The sequence below is a fragment of the Microplitis mediator genome, chromosome 11 (assembly GCF_029852145.1).
Source record: "Microplitis mediator isolate UGA2020A chromosome 11, iyMicMedi2.1, whole genome shotgun sequence".
Classification (NCBI taxonomy): domain Eukaryota; kingdom Metazoa; phylum Arthropoda; class Insecta; order Hymenoptera; family Braconidae; genus Microplitis; species Microplitis mediator.
The window spans coordinates 20121718-20142740 of record NC_079979.1 but is presented as its reverse complement, the minus strand read 5'-3'; the positions used below and the strand labels follow the sequence as shown (position 1 = coordinate 20142740).

At 33.9% G+C, this 21023-nt stretch overlaps 1 protein-coding gene across 13 annotated transcripts in view; it reads left to right on the top strand.

Annotated features, from left to right (window-relative positions):
* LOC130677030 (protein scalloped) overlaps nucleotides 1-21023 on the top strand; it is an 84973-nt gene that overhangs the window by 25465 nt on the left and 38485 nt on the right. For 8 of the 13 annotated variants that reach the window (XM_057483550.1, XM_057483554.1, XM_057483552.1 and 5 more), the window contains one exon: nucleotides 9894-9974. The exons of the other annotated variants lie outside the window; for them this stretch is intronic. In XM_057483550.1, coding sequence (XP_057339533.1) covers nucleotides 9938-9974 — 37 coding nt within the window. In that variant the 5' untranslated portion in view covers nucleotides 9894-9937. The remainder of the gene's footprint in view (nucleotides 1-9893; nucleotides 9975-21023) is intronic. 13 annotated transcript variants of the gene reach the window in all.

Genomic DNA, 21023 nt, shown 5'->3' with positions numbered 1-21023 from the left:
AGCATCCCCGGAATTTTTCTCCATGAGACTCTACTTTTATTTTATTTATTATTTTTTTTTTTTTACGTTTACTAACTGACGAGAAAAACAACCTGCCCTTTACCTAAGCCATTCCAAGCGGTTTAATTATCTCATATGAAAGACTGACGAGAACTCGGGTTTCAAGAATACTCGGCTCTTTTTCCCTCTATGCCACTCGCAATAACAAATTACGACTTTCAACAACAAATCACTTAACTAAATAATTATATTTGTTGTTAAATTTTATTTTTTGTGTCATTGACTTATGGAACCGATGTGTCGATATTTATAAATCTAGTAAACGGGAGATTTAAGGATATTTAAATCGCGTCTTGAAAAGCCAAGTGCGTGAAACAATGCGACGCAAATGGGCGCCATTGCGACGCGACTAGTTATTTTTTTTCGTCTACTTCTATCCATTTTCCCTCCAAAGGGAGTTTTCTTCCCTTTCAATATTCTGTCCCTTGGATCTCTAGTTCTTGTGAATTCGCTCCTGGGAAAGTAAAAAAATTTAGCCGCGTAATTTAAAAAAAATAATAAATTGAGACATGGGCGTTTCATATATTTTATTGGCAATTTCGTGGACAAATATAGGTATATAAATATCATGTGTAATATATCGGAACACCCGGTATAGAAGCGGTAGGAATCGTATCTACAACAAAGTGACAATCGTTGCGGTGCCGCCTTTAAAGTCTCATCTGTGATTCGATGCTCGTGATGACGAGGGTCTTGGTATCGAGGGAATGGAACGGATAGGAACAAGACAAGGCACAAGAGATGTTGTATAAAAAGAACAAGACAGAATGCTCTTTCGTGTTACGACAAACCGGTTTTACGTATCTCCGATGACTCATCCTCGCGACGTAGCGTCTTGTGTGCGTCAAGTGCATTTCCTGGCTATGGCGTCTCTCCTCTTCTCTTCTTTTATATTATTTTCTCCAGGCCCTTTTACGCCGATACTTGATCATTACAATATTTTTATCTCACATTAATAATTAGTCTATTGTAATACAGTTGACTACCCGTTATAAGCCTGTCCCTTACAAACTTCTTCCCCCAATCGGCGGTTACTGAGTCCAAAACAACTTCCCCCACTTGACCACTTTTTTGAATTTCGCGCCAGACAGCGAAAATTTACGATCTGTTTTCCGTGAAATTTTTCATTCTCTCTAAAACTAAATTAGTGAAAAACCAATAATTACTTGTGAATATTCACTAATCTAAATTGTCCAAAGTATACGACTATGAATTAGTGACTGTTCACTTTTTGAATTAGTAACAAAAACAAGATATAGAATTAGTGAAAATTTCACTGATTGAATTAGTCAAAAATGTACTAATTCACTTTTTGACGAGGATTTATTTGGAAAAATATTGTATCGTTGCTAATAATATTGTATCAAAATATTATTATTATTATGATTATTATTTGTAATTGATTATAAAATTTTTTTAGCAACTTCATCGACTAAATTAACAATTAAAATTACTTTAGTATGATAAATATTTATATCATAATTATAACTCATAACCTGAATCTATTGTCAATGATGGTTTTGATTAAGGTTCGGTAAAAAAAGTTGGAGTAAAAATATAAAGCTATTAAAAAATAACAAGATGTATTATTTAGCAACTAAATTAGCTTTTATTTAATTAACTTACTTTAATTAATACTGTTCAGTTGTATTTAAAAATTATCGTAATTAATTTTGCCCTGAATTTGATAATTCAATGATAGAATAAAAAGTCCTTAAGCGAGGCGCCACTAGTAATCATTGTAAAATCCGGGGAATCACTAATGAATTAGTGAATCTAATTCAAAATCACTAATTTTGTAGTGAGTTTTAAGATCACTATTTCAATTAGTGAAATTTTCACTTATTTAGTTTTAGAGAGTTCGGTTGCGGGAAAAATTTGGGCAAAGCCTCCATTTACTGTACAAGTGCATCAAGGACATTTTCGATCGTCCACTCGAGTGCGAAAAATAAAAAAGTGCCAACCCCCCTCACATTAATTTAAAATTTTTTATTTTTCAATAACATACACTTTGAATTTTAAATTTAATCAACTGCTATTTGTTTAGCGTTTAATTTTCCACGCGACTTTAATATTGAATCAGACTAATGTGGAAACAAAAACAAAATCTAAAGATCATTCGTAATTCATGATGTTGAAGTAGAGAACAAAACAATATAAAAAAAAAGTGAGTGAACGAGGACGTGAAAGGATGAACGGAACGGAGTACAAGAAATGTATAGATGTATAGATATATAGATGTACACATTGTATGTATGAATATATATATAGTGAGTAGTAAAAAAGAGTAAAGGAGATGAAAAGACTGAAAGAAGGATATGGATGGAGGGTCTCGGGTGGTGAAATGGCGAGTGTAGGTGAGGCAGAGAAGAGCACTCCTGGCAGTTTGATTTATGGTAGACGTACCGAGTTATCGTTTCGCCAATAGTGTAAGTCGAATAGAAGAGTGGATAGTAGTATAGGAAAATAAGTAAAGGCAGAAGGTAGATGGTAGATGGTGAGAGGTAAAAGGCAAGCGGAAGACGTGGGCAGAAAAAGGAAAGACTCAAGTCTTTCGAGGCGTCGGTTGCGAATCGATAAACGGAATCGCTTCGTACTTCCGGCTGTACACCTATCGCTACTCTTTTATCTTCTTCGTCTTTCATTCGTGCTCCTTTGTGATTGAGTGTTGCTTTCTTTGCCTTTTTTTTTATCCATTTATTTCCCAATTCACGATATTGTGCCCGACTATATCAACATTTCATTTACTCAAATGGAATTACAATAAATTTTATTATTTTATTGAGACGTTTATTATTATTTACGTGCGAGCTGAGAACGCGTGTCGATATTTTATTTTACGACGGCCATGACGACGACGCATATTTAAGATGCTCTGACGACGTCAATGTCACGAATCTCACGGAAAAATTTAATCGTACCTCATTTTTTCCTGGTAAAGATACGGCCCTCATTTGCAAACATTTCATTTATAAACATAAATATTGAATTGTTTTCCTTTAGAAACCGCTGATAAATTTATCTGCTGATACAAAAATGTCGTGGCAGTAAGAGCTAATTTATGTCAAGTAAAAAAAGTGACCAACTGACGGGGATTTAGTTTTTTTCTTCAATTAATTATTTTCTTTGGCTGAATATTTTTTAGATTTTTCCACTAAAAGCAAGCAAAGGGCGCTTTTGCACGATCGGGACTCGAAATTGCTTCGTAAATTCTTTTAATACCCACTTGGCCCGTTAAAGTGCTGCTCCAATGAGGCGACTTCCTAGTAGTGTAGGAAGGATCGAGGGCGCTGCAGCAACAAGTGTGATTTTCAAGAGCTTGTTCTTCCTGCTTTTTCTTACACTTTGTTTTATAATAACATTAGTGTTTATATGTAGAAATATATAATACACTTTTGTTCAATTATTTTATTTTCGAGAGCCACAGCTCGTTAATTTATTTCATTACTTGCCTTTATTTCAAATAATTATTAGAGTAGATTTCAATTAATTGATTAATGTTATCAATGTTCTCGGGATTTTTTGGGGTTTCTCCTGCTCGAGGACATCATAACGAACAAAAAACGTTTATATTGTGATGGGTTGTTCCCAATAGGAGCAAAGTTATAGGCCACTCTTCATAAAAATACATAGACAGTGTCATCCTCATTTATTCTCATATCAACTCTTGGTCGGAAATAAAATTTTTCTTAGGACTTTTTTGGGTTTCTCCGGCTTGAGGGCATCATATTGAACAAAAAATGTTAATATTGTCTGGAGTTATTCCCAACAGGAGCAAAGTTATGGGCGACTTTTCATGTAAAAACATAGGCAGTGTCCTCTGCCCGTATCTGCCTGACGTCGTTTACTCGAAAAATAAATTTTTCTAGGGACTTTCTAGGGTTTTTCCTACTAGAAGACATCATAATGAACAAAAAACGTTTATATTCTGATGCGTTATTCCCAACAGGAGCAAAGTTTAAGGCCACTCTTCATAGGAAATCATGAACTGCCTCATTCTCATTTATCTTCATTTATCCTCATATGGGTCTGAACTCAAAAAATAAATTTTTCTAGGGACTTTTGAGGGTTTTTCCTACTAGAAGACATCATAATGAACAAAAAACGTTTATATTCTGATGCGTTATTCCCAACAGGAGCAAAGTTTAAGGCCACTCTTCATAGGAAATCATGAACTGCCTCATTCTCATTTATCTTCATTTATCCTCATATGGGTCTGAACTCAAAAAATAAATTTTTCTAGGGACTTTTGAGGGTTTTTCCTACTAGAAGACATCATAATGAACAAAAAACGTTTATATTCTGATGCGTTATTCCCAACAGGAGCAAAGTTTAAGGCCACTCTTCATAGGAAATCATGAACTGCCTCATTCTCATTTATCTTCATTTATCCTCATATGGGTCTGAACTCAAAAAATAAATTTTTCTAGGGACTTTTGAGGGTTTTTCCTACTAGAAGACATCATAATGAACAAAAAATGTTTATATTGTGACGGGTTATTCCCAACAGGAGCAAAGTTTAAGGCCACTCTTCATAGGAAATCATGAACTGCCTCATCCTCATTTATCCTCATATGGGTCTGAACTCGAAAAATAAATTTTTCTAAGGACTTTTTGGGGTTTCTTCTGTTAAAGGATGTCATAAAGAACAAAAAATGTTAGTATTGTGTACAGTTATTCTCAATAGGAGCAAAGTTACAGGCCACTTTCCATAAAAATACGGGGGTGGTATCCTCCCTGACCCGAATCGGGTCATAAGTCTAAAATTAAATTTTTTCTGGGACTTTTTGGGGTTTCTCCTACTAGAGGACATCATAATGAACAAAAAACGTTTATATTGTGCTGAGTTATTCCCAACAGGAACGAATCCACGGGCTACTTTTCCGTGTAGCTGATATTAGTCTATTTTAACTCTACTCCTACGCCAAGCGCACTCTAGTAAAAAATATAAAGATATTCAAATTATAACTAAATTACGAAAGACATAAGAATTTCAAATTCAAATTAATTAATAAAGATTTCATTAATCAGAAAAAAGTAATTCAAATTTACTGTAAATTTAAATTCATATTTTTATTACAACACGAGGGTTTTTAAGCGGACTCTGAATTTTTTAAAATATTTTCCGAGTATTTAAACGCCCAATAAATTCTCTCAAGTATTTCCAATAGCCTTGACGTTGGCACCTGCTAGTACTCACCGGGTCATAAAATAAAAAGATAAAAAAAAAACATTTTAAATATGCGCGTAGATAAGAATTAAAAATAAGTTTTTATGAAATTTAAATTGAAATGTAAATAAAGTTTTGCGATAATATAATAAAGCTTGATCTTGTTTTTTTTGTAACGATTTTATAACTAAAAAAGAAGTAAAGAGGTAATAGGGGCGGTAGTTTTTAAATTCAACGTTTAATTTGCGGGTCATGAAAGTTAAATATAACGAAGCGAAACAAAATTACGGAAATTAGTCGAGGAAGAAATAGTGAAAAGTCCTCAGTAAAAATACACAAGTACCAGAGTACCGAGTTTATCTTAATTTAATTTACGTATTGTAAATTTTTTTATAAACCATCTGGTGTTTTACTGAAATTTAAAATCCCGCGAAAAAATATTTAAATTATTAATGGCAAAAAAAAATCTTAATTTTTAATTTAATGTGCAGTAAAAAATTTGTGGAGTGAACGCGGATTATGTCCGAGTTCTATTTATTCCGTATGCAGAATTTTCTTGACTAAAACTCCGGAACTCCGAGTGGCGGATAAGCGAATTCGGATTTAAATAAAATCCGCGCTGACTCCCGATTTTTTCCAGTGTAATTATTTGCCGTATAAAAAATAAATATACGTGTATTTAAATAAATATAAATGAAAAAAAGCGAGTGTGAAGGTTTTTGGCACAGATTCTGTCGAGTTGTATGTCTATCGGTGATGTTGGCTAGTGTCCAAACACCTTAAGAGAAGAGTAAAGAGAAGTTAAGAAGCCGAGTTGAGATCACACTCTAGCTTGTGTTTAAACGTATTCTTGTGTATATTAATCCCAACTCATCTTTCTCGTCGCCGCCTTAATTATTCATTTCCCGTCTGTAGATCTCTTCTGACACTTTGGAACTAATGGAAGCAATATATTTTAAAAACCATATAGAAATTTATTTTTATTTTTACAAAAATTCAACTCGAGGTTTTTGAAAATGCGCAAATTTTTATTATGAAATAAAAAAATTTTTGAAAACGGCATTAATAAATTTTTATCCCCTGTCTGGATGTAATTCAGCGATATGTCGAGCCCACGTGGTTAACCACTGGCAGACAAGCAGACGAACAGGGGAGATGAGATTTAAAAGTAATCATGTCCATATTTACTTGTCCGATTTTATATATATATGCAGTGTCTAGTGCAGAAAATAAAATATATGTAACTACAACACATCAGTTTATTTAAAAAAAAAAAAAAAATTTATTTACCGGAAAAATTAAACTCATTGTGCAAAAATAAACTGATAGTTTAAAATAAACTGACATATATTTATAAAAAAATCTGGAAAATCGTTGACCTTAAAATTTCGAGCTCAAAAAAATACATTTCTGAAAATATAATAGTTTTCTAGGGTCTCGAAATATCGACATCTGATGAAAACTCAATTTTCGAAAATCAGACCGAAAGCAATAACTTCCCTTCGTTTGAAAATTTAAAATTTAGCGGGAAGTCGAAAAGTAAAAATTTACTGATTGAAGGGTTTAAAGAGACATATTTAAGGGGAGATATATGTGGATTGTGATAACAATTTGAGTCTTGATCGATTAATTGTCAATTGGCCACACCCACAAGCTAACAGCCAGATCAAGTGAATAACCAAATGAAGAGAGATATGGTATCGCAAAAGAGAGAAAGACAATTACATATCATTATTCCGCGTGGCTGGTCAAACCACAACCCTCGTATTACTCTGACTATATTATAGTTTTCTCAACAAGCTTGCTGCACACTTCTCTTTGTCTACATGTCAGTATCACGATCTCACTCTCTCGATTTGCTACTGCAATGTCGACCTTTGTTCCAATTTATCGCCACTCATCCATACCGTGCTGATGTATAATATACATTCATACATACATATACACATATATATATATATATATATATATATATATATATATATATTTGGTAGAGTAGTGATGAGGGAGTAGGAGAGAGTATTCATTGCCCACGTTATTCGTTGGTACACCGAATTCACTAATGAAATTACTCCCCAGTATGTCTCTCCTCTGATTTTCTTTCTCTCTTACTCATATATATTTCATGTTAGCTTTGTTTATACGGGTTCATTTGTGAACCCAATGAATTCCGATGTTGATTGTTGTGTACGATATTACAGATTTTTTATTTTGAATTCTCTCCATTTGCTCTCCATCAGAAAAATAACGAACATTTGAATAACGAATAAAATTTATTGATTGTCCCAATAATAATAATTGTAATTGATGATGGTTATATTTGAACAATTAGAGTAAATTTTTCGAGGAAGGAGATAAGGATAGCCGTGGAATAGAGGAGCAGCAGTATCACATTCGGCAAGCAACAATGTAGTATCCTGCATACCGTTGGCCAGAAGCTAGAGTCGCCACTATTAGATTGAGGTTCGGCGGTCGGCACCCGCCGTCGCATCGGTTTACAATATCGTAAATCGCTCGCTAACCAGTTGGCCCGCGGTATGCTAGGAATTCGACTGGTTCCACTCTCTTCCTCCTTGTCCACCCATCCAGCTTCACCAGCACCATCGGTAAATCCCACCCCCTTAGGACATTTTACCGTATAAGCAAGAGAATCTACGGTACCAATGCGAATCAGGAGTATGAGGAACAAGAGGAACAAGAGGAACAAGAGCTGGAAGAGCAAGACCGAGAGCCAGGCAACGAGGACTTGAACATCGTTCGCGGGCCGAGCGTTTCCGTACTTGTGGCTAACGGGGTGTATACATCCCAAATACACCCTACAGTTGCTCAATCCACCCGCCCTCACTCTCTGGCATCCATACTCTGCTCTACTCTACTCTGCTCTGCTATACACCAGCTTCAACTCTCATCTGCGGTGCTTCCGAGTCGACTGTGGCCACGCGATCGTCACCGATATTCACCAACAAACGCCACCATCATCAAACAACTAGACCGACTCATACATTTCATAATTTCAAGCCTAATTTCAATAATTTTTAAATTAGTGCCTTTGGGAATTTAGAAATTCATTTTTTTCGGCATCAGAATATCAAGAAAAATGAATGAGAGATGAGTAATAAAAAGTTTAGCCAATGGCGATTTACTTTGTTTTATCTCTTATACGTAATTACTGCTCGGCTTTAAAATAATTTATATTAAAATTAAAATGCAATTTGAATTTTTAAATTTGATTAATTTCGTCGTTTTTTGTAACTTCGATACTCGGAGTTTGAGTTTTAAAAATTCATTACACAATTACTCCTGGAGTAAATTTTACCTCGAGATTAAATAAATAAAAAATCATACGCTTCTCATTTATTCCAAAATTTTTTTCAGTGCAAAAAATGTGCAGAGCGCAAGTAATATCGAATATCATCCAGAGGTTAGCAGACAATTAGTGATTTCCGGATTTTTTTTTCAACAAATAAATTACAAAAAAACAAAAACTAAAAATATGCACATGTAGAAAATTTTAAAAACTACAGGTGCATTTTTTTCAAATATTTTTTTTTTTATAATTTATCGTTTAAAAAAAAGTCGAAAAATTATTAGACGTCGGCTAACTTCAGTGTCATATATCGAATAGGGAAAAATTTAAAAGCGATACAAAGTACCCGGGGTAAAATGGGCCATTTGTTAAAAATTTTATTCACTTAAGAGTCGCCCCAGTCCCTGGAAATTAAAATTATTATACAATAAATAATTAAAAATATTGAATATAATTGGACGTAAAATATTTATGGATTAACTTTATTTCGAAATAAATTAAACTTGGAGTGTGAACAAGTTACCTCAAACAAGTATTTAAGGATTATTTATTGCATGCAGAAAGATATATATGTATATATGTGTAAGGTATTATATCGTTTGATGAGTGATGGTGTAAAGGAACGAGTTTTTTTATTTAGTAGATGCGCATCGGCAACGAACCGTCTCAAAAGTGGCAACAATTCGTAACGCGTAATCCAACAACCAGCCGTAATCGGGCAAGCGAAAGAGTCTCCACCGCATTCTTACGTAATTCCGTACAGTACAATTTACAGTAGATAGATAAAAAAAAATAAATTAAAACCAAGTAGAAGTGCTTAACGACCAAAGAACGCAGAGTTGAGGTTGAGGTATTGAGGGCAAAAAAATATTCGTTGCCGTGTATGAGTTGATTTAAATTCATTTTCAGCAATAAAAATAATATTAATAAATAATAACAATGGAGGGTTACAATTGTATGTTGTATATTGTAGATGTATATATAGCATTAACGCCTGTCTTCACGCTTTCCGAAGATTCTCGCGAGCGTGACGTCTGAGTTGCAACTTGCAGCGAACGAAAATCATCGCAACGACAGCAAACTACCATGCAATCTATTTAGTTTTTTTTTTTTTATCTCAGACGATTTCACTTACAAGTTTGCTCATCGCATTACGTGAAAGCGTAGGAAGTTGATCAATAATCTTAAGATCTTAACATTTTATTTTTAAATCAATTTTATTTATTTTTAAAACAATTTATTTGCATCTACAGCAGGTAGAAAATACAGAAATTCTGTATGGTGGATTTAATAATGTTGTTGACAATATAATAAAAATATAAATAAAATCTACGAAACGATCTGTATGTATTATAGGTACAACCACGTCGCCGTCATCCTGACCTGCCCGAGAAATCCTCATGAAAGACTGGGAACTCAGTACTCAAAATAGCATCGGTATTGTAGACATTTATTTTTTTATTTTTTTTATTTATAAATATCTTTTATATTTTATTTACTATTACCCTGGTCGATCTTAACTACTGTAATATATTGTAAATTACGGCAAATTACCAAATTTTACCTAATATAGCGCATTTTTGCCGTAATTTACTGTAATTCATGGTGCGGTACCGCATTTTGCCGTAATTTACGAGACCTTACGGTATATTGCGGTAAAATACACCATATTGTATTGTAATTTACGGTGCAGTACACGGAAAGATTGGAACCCGACTGATTACTGTTCTGCACCCGACTGAATGATATGCGCACACGACTCAGTCAGGTCCCGCACAGTAATCAGTGTAGGGCTGCAGAACAGTAACCAATCGTGTTGAAATCTTTCCGTGTACAGCATGCTGCCGTAATTTATGGTACATTTTTGTATTTGACCGTAATTTACCATATATTACTGTACACTACAAGGAGAAAAATGTCAAGTAAAAATTCCTATGCAGCATAGTAATGGTTGCATTACTCTATAGTTTGTATGAGCAGTCACATGAGAGGGTGTCACGACTAAATATTTGACCCTAAATATCTAACGTCAAAATATCTAATCCTAGCGGATCCGAATTACGGTAAATACAGTGATTTACCGTAATTTGCCGTAATTTACGGTGCCTAGCAGAATTACCGTAAATTACGGTAAATCACTGTATTGACCGTAATTCGGATCCGCTAGGTAAGAAATTAGATCTAATCCAAAAATATCTTGTACCATAATAGAATTAAAACCTGATCTAAAACCAAAAACGATGATCGTTGATTAAAATATTTTGTCGTCAGATATTTTAAATTAGATATTTTGAATTAGCCCTAGCGGATCCGAATTACGGTAAATACAGTGATTTACCGTAATTTACGGTGCCTAGCAGAATTACCGTAAATTACGGTAATCTACGGTAAATTGTGGTAAATTACGGTGAATTGCCGTAATTTACCGTAATTTGCGGCACCTAGCAGAATTGCGGTAAATTACCGTAATTTACCGTAATTCTGCTAGGCACCGTAAATTACGGTAAATCACTGTATTTACCGTAATTCGGATACGCAAGGGAGTTATTTAGTCATGTAACCCATGAGAGCGGTGTGACACAAACTATAGAGTAATGTAACCGTGTACCGTAAATGTCGTGAATTACGGTAAAATACCATATTGTACCATAATTCACGGTGAGTACTGTATGCTACTGTAATTTTCCATATCTTACGGTGCAGTACCGAAAATTACGGTAAAGATACCATATTACCGCCAAAGACCATATTTTGCGGTAAAATATCGAATTATACCGTAAAATATTGTCCTTTACGGTAGATTTCGGTAATTACCGTAATTCGGATCCGCCAGGGTAATCTGTCATTATTATTATTTATTAAGTATCAATTTAACAATTTTCTATGGTGGTGGATTAAAAGCTTTGAATAGAATATGCATTGATAAAATGAACGTTACTTTTATTATTGGGGATAACTTTAATGGTGTCTAATAATTTATAAAATATTGTTTTTTATGATTTATTTTTGTGTGCAATCCCTGAAATCCCTCGACGAAATGCTGGGCTCGTATAACCATGAATCAACAGTTTCACAATTTTCCCAAATTGCGTAACGCGCATTTAATGCTCGGGTCGTGCGCATTTCGTGTCGACGAGGGATCGAGGGCTCGAGGAAACCATTAATTAAGCAAAATCATAAACCGCTCGTCGGTGTACTCTGAATAACCGGGAGAGAAAGATAAATATAATGGTGTGTATAATGGTAACAAGCGGATGGAAGACGAGCTAGCTTTGATATTGCTTGTTGTTGTTGTTGTTGTTATTGTTGTTATTATGTGGTATTATAATTACATTCGCAATAGATGAAATTGTTTTAAAAATAATTACATGATAACTTTATTTCACTAAATGCTAATTGATATTTTTTAAATTTATTATTAAAACTCCAGTAGATATTAAAATTTAAAAATATACCGATAGCTATTTTTAATTAGCATTAAAAACTTGTTTTTAACTGCGCACTCGATAAATTATTATCAACTATTTAGCCCCATTTTTATCTTCTGATACAAACAAGAGTGAGAGAAATCTATAAATATAAAAAATTAAACAATAAAAAAAGTAATAGTCGTAGAAATAAAACTCGCGGCGTCAACTCTCGTCAATCGTCCAGTTCCGAAGCATTAGCGGTGACGAGTACGATAATAATTCCAGTCGCGAACATTTTCTTTCTTCGAAAGCCGGCTGTGCACATGCGACTAATAATAATTTATTTTAAATTCCCGGAGTTCTCAATGCACCGCGGGATATACAACCAGCCGAACCAAACGGTCTTTAGCTTTAGCTGGTTACTGTCCAGGCTGTCGCAATGTCCCTTTAGCGGCCGGGAACCGGTCGACCTCGATATATCCCGACCAACTTTACACTATTCTTCGTCCATGCCACGCTTATATTACAACTTTTATCTCAGCATACCGTTCGATTTAAATCGACACATTCATCATTAATTGCCGCTGCTGCCATTCCCGCGATTCCCAACTTACACTTTTCCCAATAGTGCCATCGCTGGTTTTCCTTCCCCTTACAGGAAAAAACAATAGGCCCAAGCTTGGCCGAGGCTTGGCGCAAGACTTATTAACTCTGGGGAAAGCTTGAGTGACAGAGTTGTGCCAAGACTGCATCTTAGTATTGGCTCAATATCGAGAGCCAGTATTGTGCCAAGACTGTTGCTAAATAAGCACCTATACTTATTAAAAATAAATAAAAAAAATATTCGTAGACATGTGCGTGATGGTAACATATGGAAATAAATTTGTACACAGAGAAATCAGGTGGATCGATGAAACTAATTTTTTTTTGCATTAGCTGGGTCTCGAACCTAGTCCTTCATGACTGCTAGGCAAGCGTCTTATCCACTAGGCTGTTACGCTATTCACAGAAGCCAGAGGTTTTTAGGTACCATTTGTTATTCAGACTGGTAAACTAAGGCTTGTCACTTGTATAATGGCTGAAACTTGTCCCAAGACTGGCAAACCAAGGCTTGTCACTTGAGCATTGGCTGAACCTTGTCCCAAGACTGGCAAACCAAGGCTTGTCACTTGAGTATTGGCTGAATCTTGGCCCAAGACTGGCAAACGGAGAGTCGTCACTTGAACGTTGGTCGGATGTTGGACTTACCTTTGGAAGCCGAGCCTGGGTAACCCAGTATTGTGCCAAGACTGGCCCCGTTGTCAATATTTTTTTTCCTACAAGGGTCCCTCGATAAAGTCACAGCATTGACTGTTAATATAAAAATGCTTGTGTTAAAACAATGTAATGTTTTCCACTTGTCAACCATTAATTACACAACCAGCATCATCAGTAATATATAACTGCAGCCTTCTCTCTCAACATATATATCCTTGAGCTATCATTTGCTTCCCCATTCTCTTGTCCACGGTTGAATCCATCCGCTCTCTACAGTTTACTGTACTCCATATATATGTGTAAATATATATACGCAATGCTAAAACCTAGAGTTGTATATTGTATATAACAACGATGATCGTGTGTGCGAACATTGCGGGTGCTGGGAATTAAATTGGGAGAGAATAGGTGGAATCAAGCGACTGTAGGGAGTCACAGAACACGCTGTTAAGGGGTTGGAAATAGAGTATCATACGGTGGTTGGTTTTCCCTCTGTGCACGAGAATCCGACTACAAACAATTTTCAACGTTTCTGCATATATTGTTTGGAAAACATATACAGATATACGCGGTAACTTATCAGACCAACCGGATAACTCTTTAAAAATTAATATCACACATGACATGCTTAAACTTTTTAAACACAAACAGATAATTGACATTTGTTATTTGTGAAACCCGAGTTAAATGTGGGCTAGTAGGTCGAGTGAGCACCAGATAAATAGGATGACCTTAATTAAATCTTTAGACGGTGCATGGAAAAGTATTGCTTAGACCGAGTGATTGGCGATGATGGAAAAGAGGAAAAAAAATTGACGTGCATTAGCGACGTTAATCATCGACTTGATGATGATGATGATGATGTTAAAGTGGGTTTCCATGAGCAACTTTCCCTGTCTAAACTCCAGTCCGTCGTTAACTTTACTTTTGTTTTTTTTTAACCATAAATTTAAATGGTAAAATGGCTAATTGATTGGTTCATGTTTCTGATGGATAACGATTGGATTAGATTTACAAATGAATTAATAATACGCGTTAGATCATCTCAGTTCGTGTTTATTATATTATATTGTACGTAATGCACACGCGGGCTTAATGAACCGTTACCACGTGATCGGCACTTGTTATGTAACCACTTGTATATTATCATAATGGCCCTCCACTGCTAGCTGGTTTAGCTTGTCTGGCTTCTTCATGGCTGGACAACTTTACGACTACAGAAAATAATTCACATATTTTTTAAAGCCTTATTTTATTCGATAATAAAACGCCGATCTTATTAAAGCCGCTATTCATTCCACTAAATTGCAATTGCAGCAATGGTAAAAATTTAAGTATTAGGTCTTGAAAAAGTTGAACAATATTAGGTTTAAAGGTTTAATGCTAATCTTGATAAAACAAATCCACCCACAGCGAGTGTGTTCTTGAGTGTACACAAGAATCGCGAGTAATGGTTGTTGGTTCGGGTAATTGTAGGCATTATTTGAGCACACACCCGCGAGGAGGACAGACAGGCATTGGAATAAAGGAAAAAGAATGAAATAAATATAGACGGAGATATGTATGGATGTATATATTTATTCAGAGAGACGTTACTCTTTCATACAGCACACAGCCCACTGACTGAAACTTATTTACATATCGCTGTATGGTGAGTGAATGAATAAGACAACAAGATAACTTAGTGCATTATGTCAATCGAGCTGCAGTGAATTCATCTCGCGAAATCCCATACATGTAGTCATGGATGTAACGTACATACAATAATATATAATGTAATATACATCAACCAGCCAGCCAGCCAGGCGTTACAGCCGACGAAATGTGGATATGGGAGTGGATAAACCCCAAACTCATACGGACAAATTTGTGCACATAATACACACACACAGACAGCACACGTTTATTGTAGGCGAGCTTGAGTCTGGTGGCATCTGCATAATCGTACGTAAATTGCACGAGACATCGTGGAGTAATATATCGTGGGGGGATGACGAGTACCACGACGAGACTTAGCCAGATGACGTAGACCGGTTAATTCAGGCAACGGATGTGCGATGTGTGGATATGCTGTTGATGTTCGATGTAAATGTGTGCCGGCCTGATGGTAAAGCATCGCTCTTGTGCTGCTGCTGATCATCATGAGTGCTTCGGAGTTTGAACTTTCTTAATATTATGCGCTCATGTCGATAACTCAACAACTATCTCACAACTCGATTAACGGTTTTCAGCTGATGATAGCCAATTATTGTACATCTTCTACCAGAATATCAATATTCATACGCCAGCAAAAGTTTATCATAAACATAATATATAGTCATTTCGCATCCAAATAGAAGTGTCCGGGTCAAAAATAAAACTTGATTTAGACTTGGTTTACCAAGTCGAAATTAGGAGCGGTTTTTCATAAGACAAACTCGACTTTTTTTTACGGACATATGAAATACATTGAGTTTTCGCCTTGGTTTAGACTTGACTGGTTTACTTAGTCACGATTTAAGACGAAAAAGTTGAAATCAAGTCGAAATTTACTTGGTTTAGACTTTTGCGACTTAAAATATAAGGCGAAAAAGTCAAAACTATGGTGAAATAATTTTTATACATTAAGGCTAATGTAAGACGAATAAATGACTTTTTTTCGACTTGATTCAGCAAGTCAAAAGTAAGGTGAATGACTATCGTGCTCGAAGTAAAGACGAATAAGTTCAAACTAAGATAAAAAAATACGAATAAGTTGAAACTAAGATGAAAAAAGTTCAAAAAGTTGAAAAAAATTTAATTTAAGTGGAAAAAGTCGAGATCTTATCGGAAAATCATCGGCAAATCGATAACTTCAAAAGAAAATAAGGTGAAGCGAGCCTGAATCAAGTTTTATTTTTGACCCGGGTGAACAGAAATTTTTTATGAACTTTTTAGAATAAACAAATTGGTCAGTATGTTAAGTGATGCGACTTGCAGTTCACTTGCAATTACAAGTGCAGATGCATTTAATATCTTCCAGGAAGAATTGACCGGAAAGTTGACCAAATCATTTTTGACGTCAATTAGTCAATTCCTCGTGATGTTAATGAGTCAAAAGTGCGGTCACTTTGCATCACTAATTCAGACCCTAGGATTGATGAAAAAAATCCCAGTCGGTAATTTTGAGTGCCTCCCGCTCGCCAGTGGATTCGAACCCAGTTCTCCAAACGCGAGTCTTCAGCTCAAAAAAAGGAATCTCTAGATTTCTTTTACCATTCGTACTTTCTAGTAGCACATAAAGTCATGTTCGTTTGGGAAAATTAGTCGAATAAAGCTGTTGATAGACAAGGTATTTAAAAGAACCGTAATCCCTGCTGTGGCTTTGTATCAATGGTGGTATGCGATATTGTCAGGAAACGCAGTAGGTTTAAAATTACGAGGGAGATAAACTAGAGATTGTTATTTGTGACATATGTATATAAATGTCAGGTATAGTAGAGAGCCAAAAGAGTGTACAGAGAATGAATAAAAGAGCGAAAGGGAAACAAGGGTGGAGCTATTAATCTGGGCGTGTCGCATTGATCTATCATTGTTTGTGGTCCCGCGGGTGATATACGCATCGGTTGATACATAATAGAGATTGCAAATCTCTCGTATTCACCATACACTGCCGCAAATATAGTAGTTATATACACACTGGCAACACTTTGTCGATATAACTCTAGAGTATGGATCTAGTCGCGCAAATATCACAGTACCTACAACACTCTTTTAATTTTATCTTTTTAATTATATCTTAACTTATTTATTTATTCATATGTTTCATACTACACTCGATAATTGTTGTTTTAAATTACAACCTGATGGATAAATAAAATAATAACTTTTTTATTTTTATATTTTTCTCATTTCCCGCTACATGCAACTAAACCGCGAAACCGCCATCCTCTTGGTTATTATGCCGTTGTAAATGCGACCACTGTAACGAAACGTGTCTTGCAAGTTGGAACTAGATCCCTGCAAATGCTATATATCTATATCTCTATGCATACATATATATATATATATATTTTTTTTTTTTAAGAAAAGAAATAAAATGAAGAGGAAACGCGAATAAATGTCTTAAGTAACAGAATAATAAATAAATAAAAAAAAATGATTAAGATATCTTATCAAGTATCGTTTTGATATAAAGTCTAACGTTTGGAATCGTAGTTACTTTCCTCGAAGAACGACAAATGATTATCTATTATACTTTTTATTGTATCTTTATTTCATCATAAACTTTGGATCAAGGTTACATTGTTTGTATATTGTTATTATTATTGTTTATTATCAAAAGATTTACTCGGTTTGTCGTAGGTAACACAATACTTCCTTCGGATAATTGTTTCGCTCAAATGTTTTATTTTTAAATATATCAGTTATTTTTTATTTAATACTTTTTAAGTATCAACTCATTAAATGCATTTATTCATAAAGCATTTATGAAATTAGTCGTCCAGTTAATGTATGTAACGATGGCCGGATGTCGAGCATTAAGATGAATTAGCGGTGCATTTATTTAGACAAAACCTTTGCTTGTATAATTTGACAAACTGTACACGTTATTTATGTATATATATTGTAATTTCCAGAGGGGAATTGCGTGCTAATTATTTTTTTCGAGACATTTTTATTCTAAACGGAACAAGTGATACTAGAATTCTAAAAACTGAACAAATTTTCTGAATTTAATTTATTTTTCACCATATCCGCGACGAAAATTTGAATTTTCCCTCCTTTTTAGAGGGAAGGAAGTCGTAATTTTGTTTTTAGAAAAACAAATCCCTGATTGAACAATTGAATTCGATCGAATTTAACAGAATTAAATTTTTAATTCTATTTAATTCAGATAAATTCTGTTAATTTGGTACCTAACAAAAATGAATTCTGTCTAATTCGGCAGGAAAACCAGAATTTGTTCAAATTAAAACGAATTTAAATAATTCTATTCGGTTTAATTCTGATTAATTCAAAAACGATTCTCCAATTTCTGGTTCTGAATCCGAATTAAACTGAATTAAAACGAATTTGAAATTTTTAAATCGGTTTTATTCTGTTTAATTCAAATTCAAATTTTTAATTCAGTTTTGCAGAATTCGACAGAATATAACAGAATTAAAATTTTTAATTCTATTTAATTCAGATAAATTCTGTTAATTCGGTACTTAACTTGAAAATGAATTCTGTCTAATTCGGCAGGAAAACCAGAATTTGTCCAAATTAAAACGAATTTAAATAATTCTATTCGGTTTAATTCTGATCAATTCAAAAACGATTCTCCAATTTCTGGTTCTGAATCCGAATTAAACTGAATTAAAACGAATTTGAAATTTTTAAATCGGTTTTATTCTGTTTAATTCAAATTCAAATTTTTAATTCAGTTTTGCAGAATTCGACAGAATATAACAGAATTAAAATTTTTAATTCTATTTAATTCAGATAAATTCTGTTAATTTGGTACCTAACTTAAAAATGAATTCTGTCTAATTCGGCAGGAAAACCAGAATTTGTCCAAATTAAAACGAATTTAAATAATTCTATTCGGTTTAATTCTGATTAATTCAAAAATGATTTTCCAATTTCTGGTTCTGAATCCGAATTAAACTGAATTTGAAATTTTTAAATCGGTTTTATTCTGTTTAATTCAAATTCAAATTTTTAATTCAGTTGAATTCTGTTTTGCAGAATTCGACAGAATATAACAGAATTAAAATTTTTAATTCGGTTGAATTCAGTTGTTTAATCAGGGACGATACAAATTAGCGCATGCGTCGTTTTTCCAGCAAAAATTCAAACTTCAGGTGCAGATTTGGTGAAAAAAAGTATACACAGGTCAGAGAAAAGTCCCAATACTCGTGTTTGCCACCTTCGCCTTCGGCGCGAGTAGACAATTTTGCACACGGGTTGAAATGTTCTACTTTCTGCCCTTGGTGTATAATAAACTATTTTTAAATTAAATAAAATTACAAATGTAAGTGATCAATTTGAATATAAAAATCTATAACTTATCACTGTTTACATTCTGCGGTTGGTTTGAGCATGCGCGAAAACTGATACAAAATTTCTATCTCCGATTATAGATTTGTAATCCTATTTTGATATCAGTTGTGATATTATTTTAGCGGATGGTAAAAAATATATATATATGTATATCTACGAAACATCGCGTTGGTCATTACACTAGTAAACTTTCTCTGTAGTGTAATGTGTACACGGTTTGATACCTCCTGGTGTTGTGCGAGTCCAAGGCGACGATGGATAACGGAATGTTCGTGTCGTGCCCACGTGTAATTTTCATTTATCTAGCGCATACCGGCCATTGTTTTCTCTTTCTACTATTGCGTCATAAATTATTTTTATTTAATATAAAAATAAATAAATAAATAAATAAATAGTACACGAAAACAGGATCTCAATATTGACATAATAAATTTAATGATTTATTGCACTTGATGTTAATGTTTCATTTGAATGATTACTAGACAGTATCCATTATCATTTTTTTTTTTTTTTTTTTTTATAAACAACTAATATATACGTGTATTGCTATTAGATAACTATAATTTATTACTGTATTGATAAATTTTTTTTCTCAATAGTAAAATGCAAAACATGTCTAATGACTGCGTAATTTACTGACAGGAAAACGGTCTCGGGGTAAAATGGTCTAGGCAATTTTTTTTATAAATTTTCTTTCTCCCGCCAAAAATCTTTTTTTTCGCGTAGGCTTTAGTTTAAAAAATAAAAATGAAATTTTGTTTAACAAGAGAACTTATGGAGAAAGAAATAAAAGTAAAATTGATTGACTAGCTAGCCGAGAATAAGTACACTGTGGTTTATATTCACAAGGCACGTTTAATAAATCTTAACAAGTATCAGCTTCTTTACAAGTACAGAGATGAATAAGCTCATGTTCTCATTACGAGTATAGGGTTCTTTAAATTTTATTTATCACTCACTAATGTAATGCTTCTATATTCTATCCACTTATTGGTGTTTCCTGGCAGCACAGATGTATTCACTGATTTCTCAATGAATAGCGAAATATATTTCCGTGGTAATTTTCTGCGAATAAAACCGTAGTCTCTTAAGCCGGGATAAGATCGATGGCTTCCTCGGAAGACTGTTTCTACTTGAAGACTCATTTTTTAAATTTAATTTTTATTTTCACGTCATACACTTTTTTTTTTTTTTATTTTTATGAAGGAATAAATTAATAAAATTTATTTATCTACTAAAGCACTTCCGTCTCTCTAGTCTGTTGAGAGATAAGAGATCAACTAATATACAACTATAGATGGATAAACTTTTGTAGTTTGTAGTAATGTCAGGGTAATTTACTAAGTAAATAGTATGCTCTGTACACAGTAGAGTGTGTGTATATGCAAACAATGTTTTATTCACAACGAGGATTTAAATAAATAGTATATCTATGTAGCAAGTCGACCGATAAATTGTCATATCGCAGTAATGTATCGAGAACAAAGTGGCGAATAATGATAATTGCGTCAAGGTTTTATTATCAGTGTAATTCCATTCTCTTAACCTACTTACTTTTTTATATATTCTTAACACGCATTAAACTTGATCATTTATTCATCGATAACAAGTTTATTGAACTCGACAAATTAATTTATACTGTATACTATATATATACTAGTAATACCCGCCTTTATTCGCGGTCGATTTAATTTTTTAAAAAATATTTTTTACTTTAAATCCAAATCAAAAATTAACTCTCAGGAGTTTTTGTAAAAAAATGAAAATTACGGCTCAACTTGTACAGATATCACAAAAATGTATATAAACAATT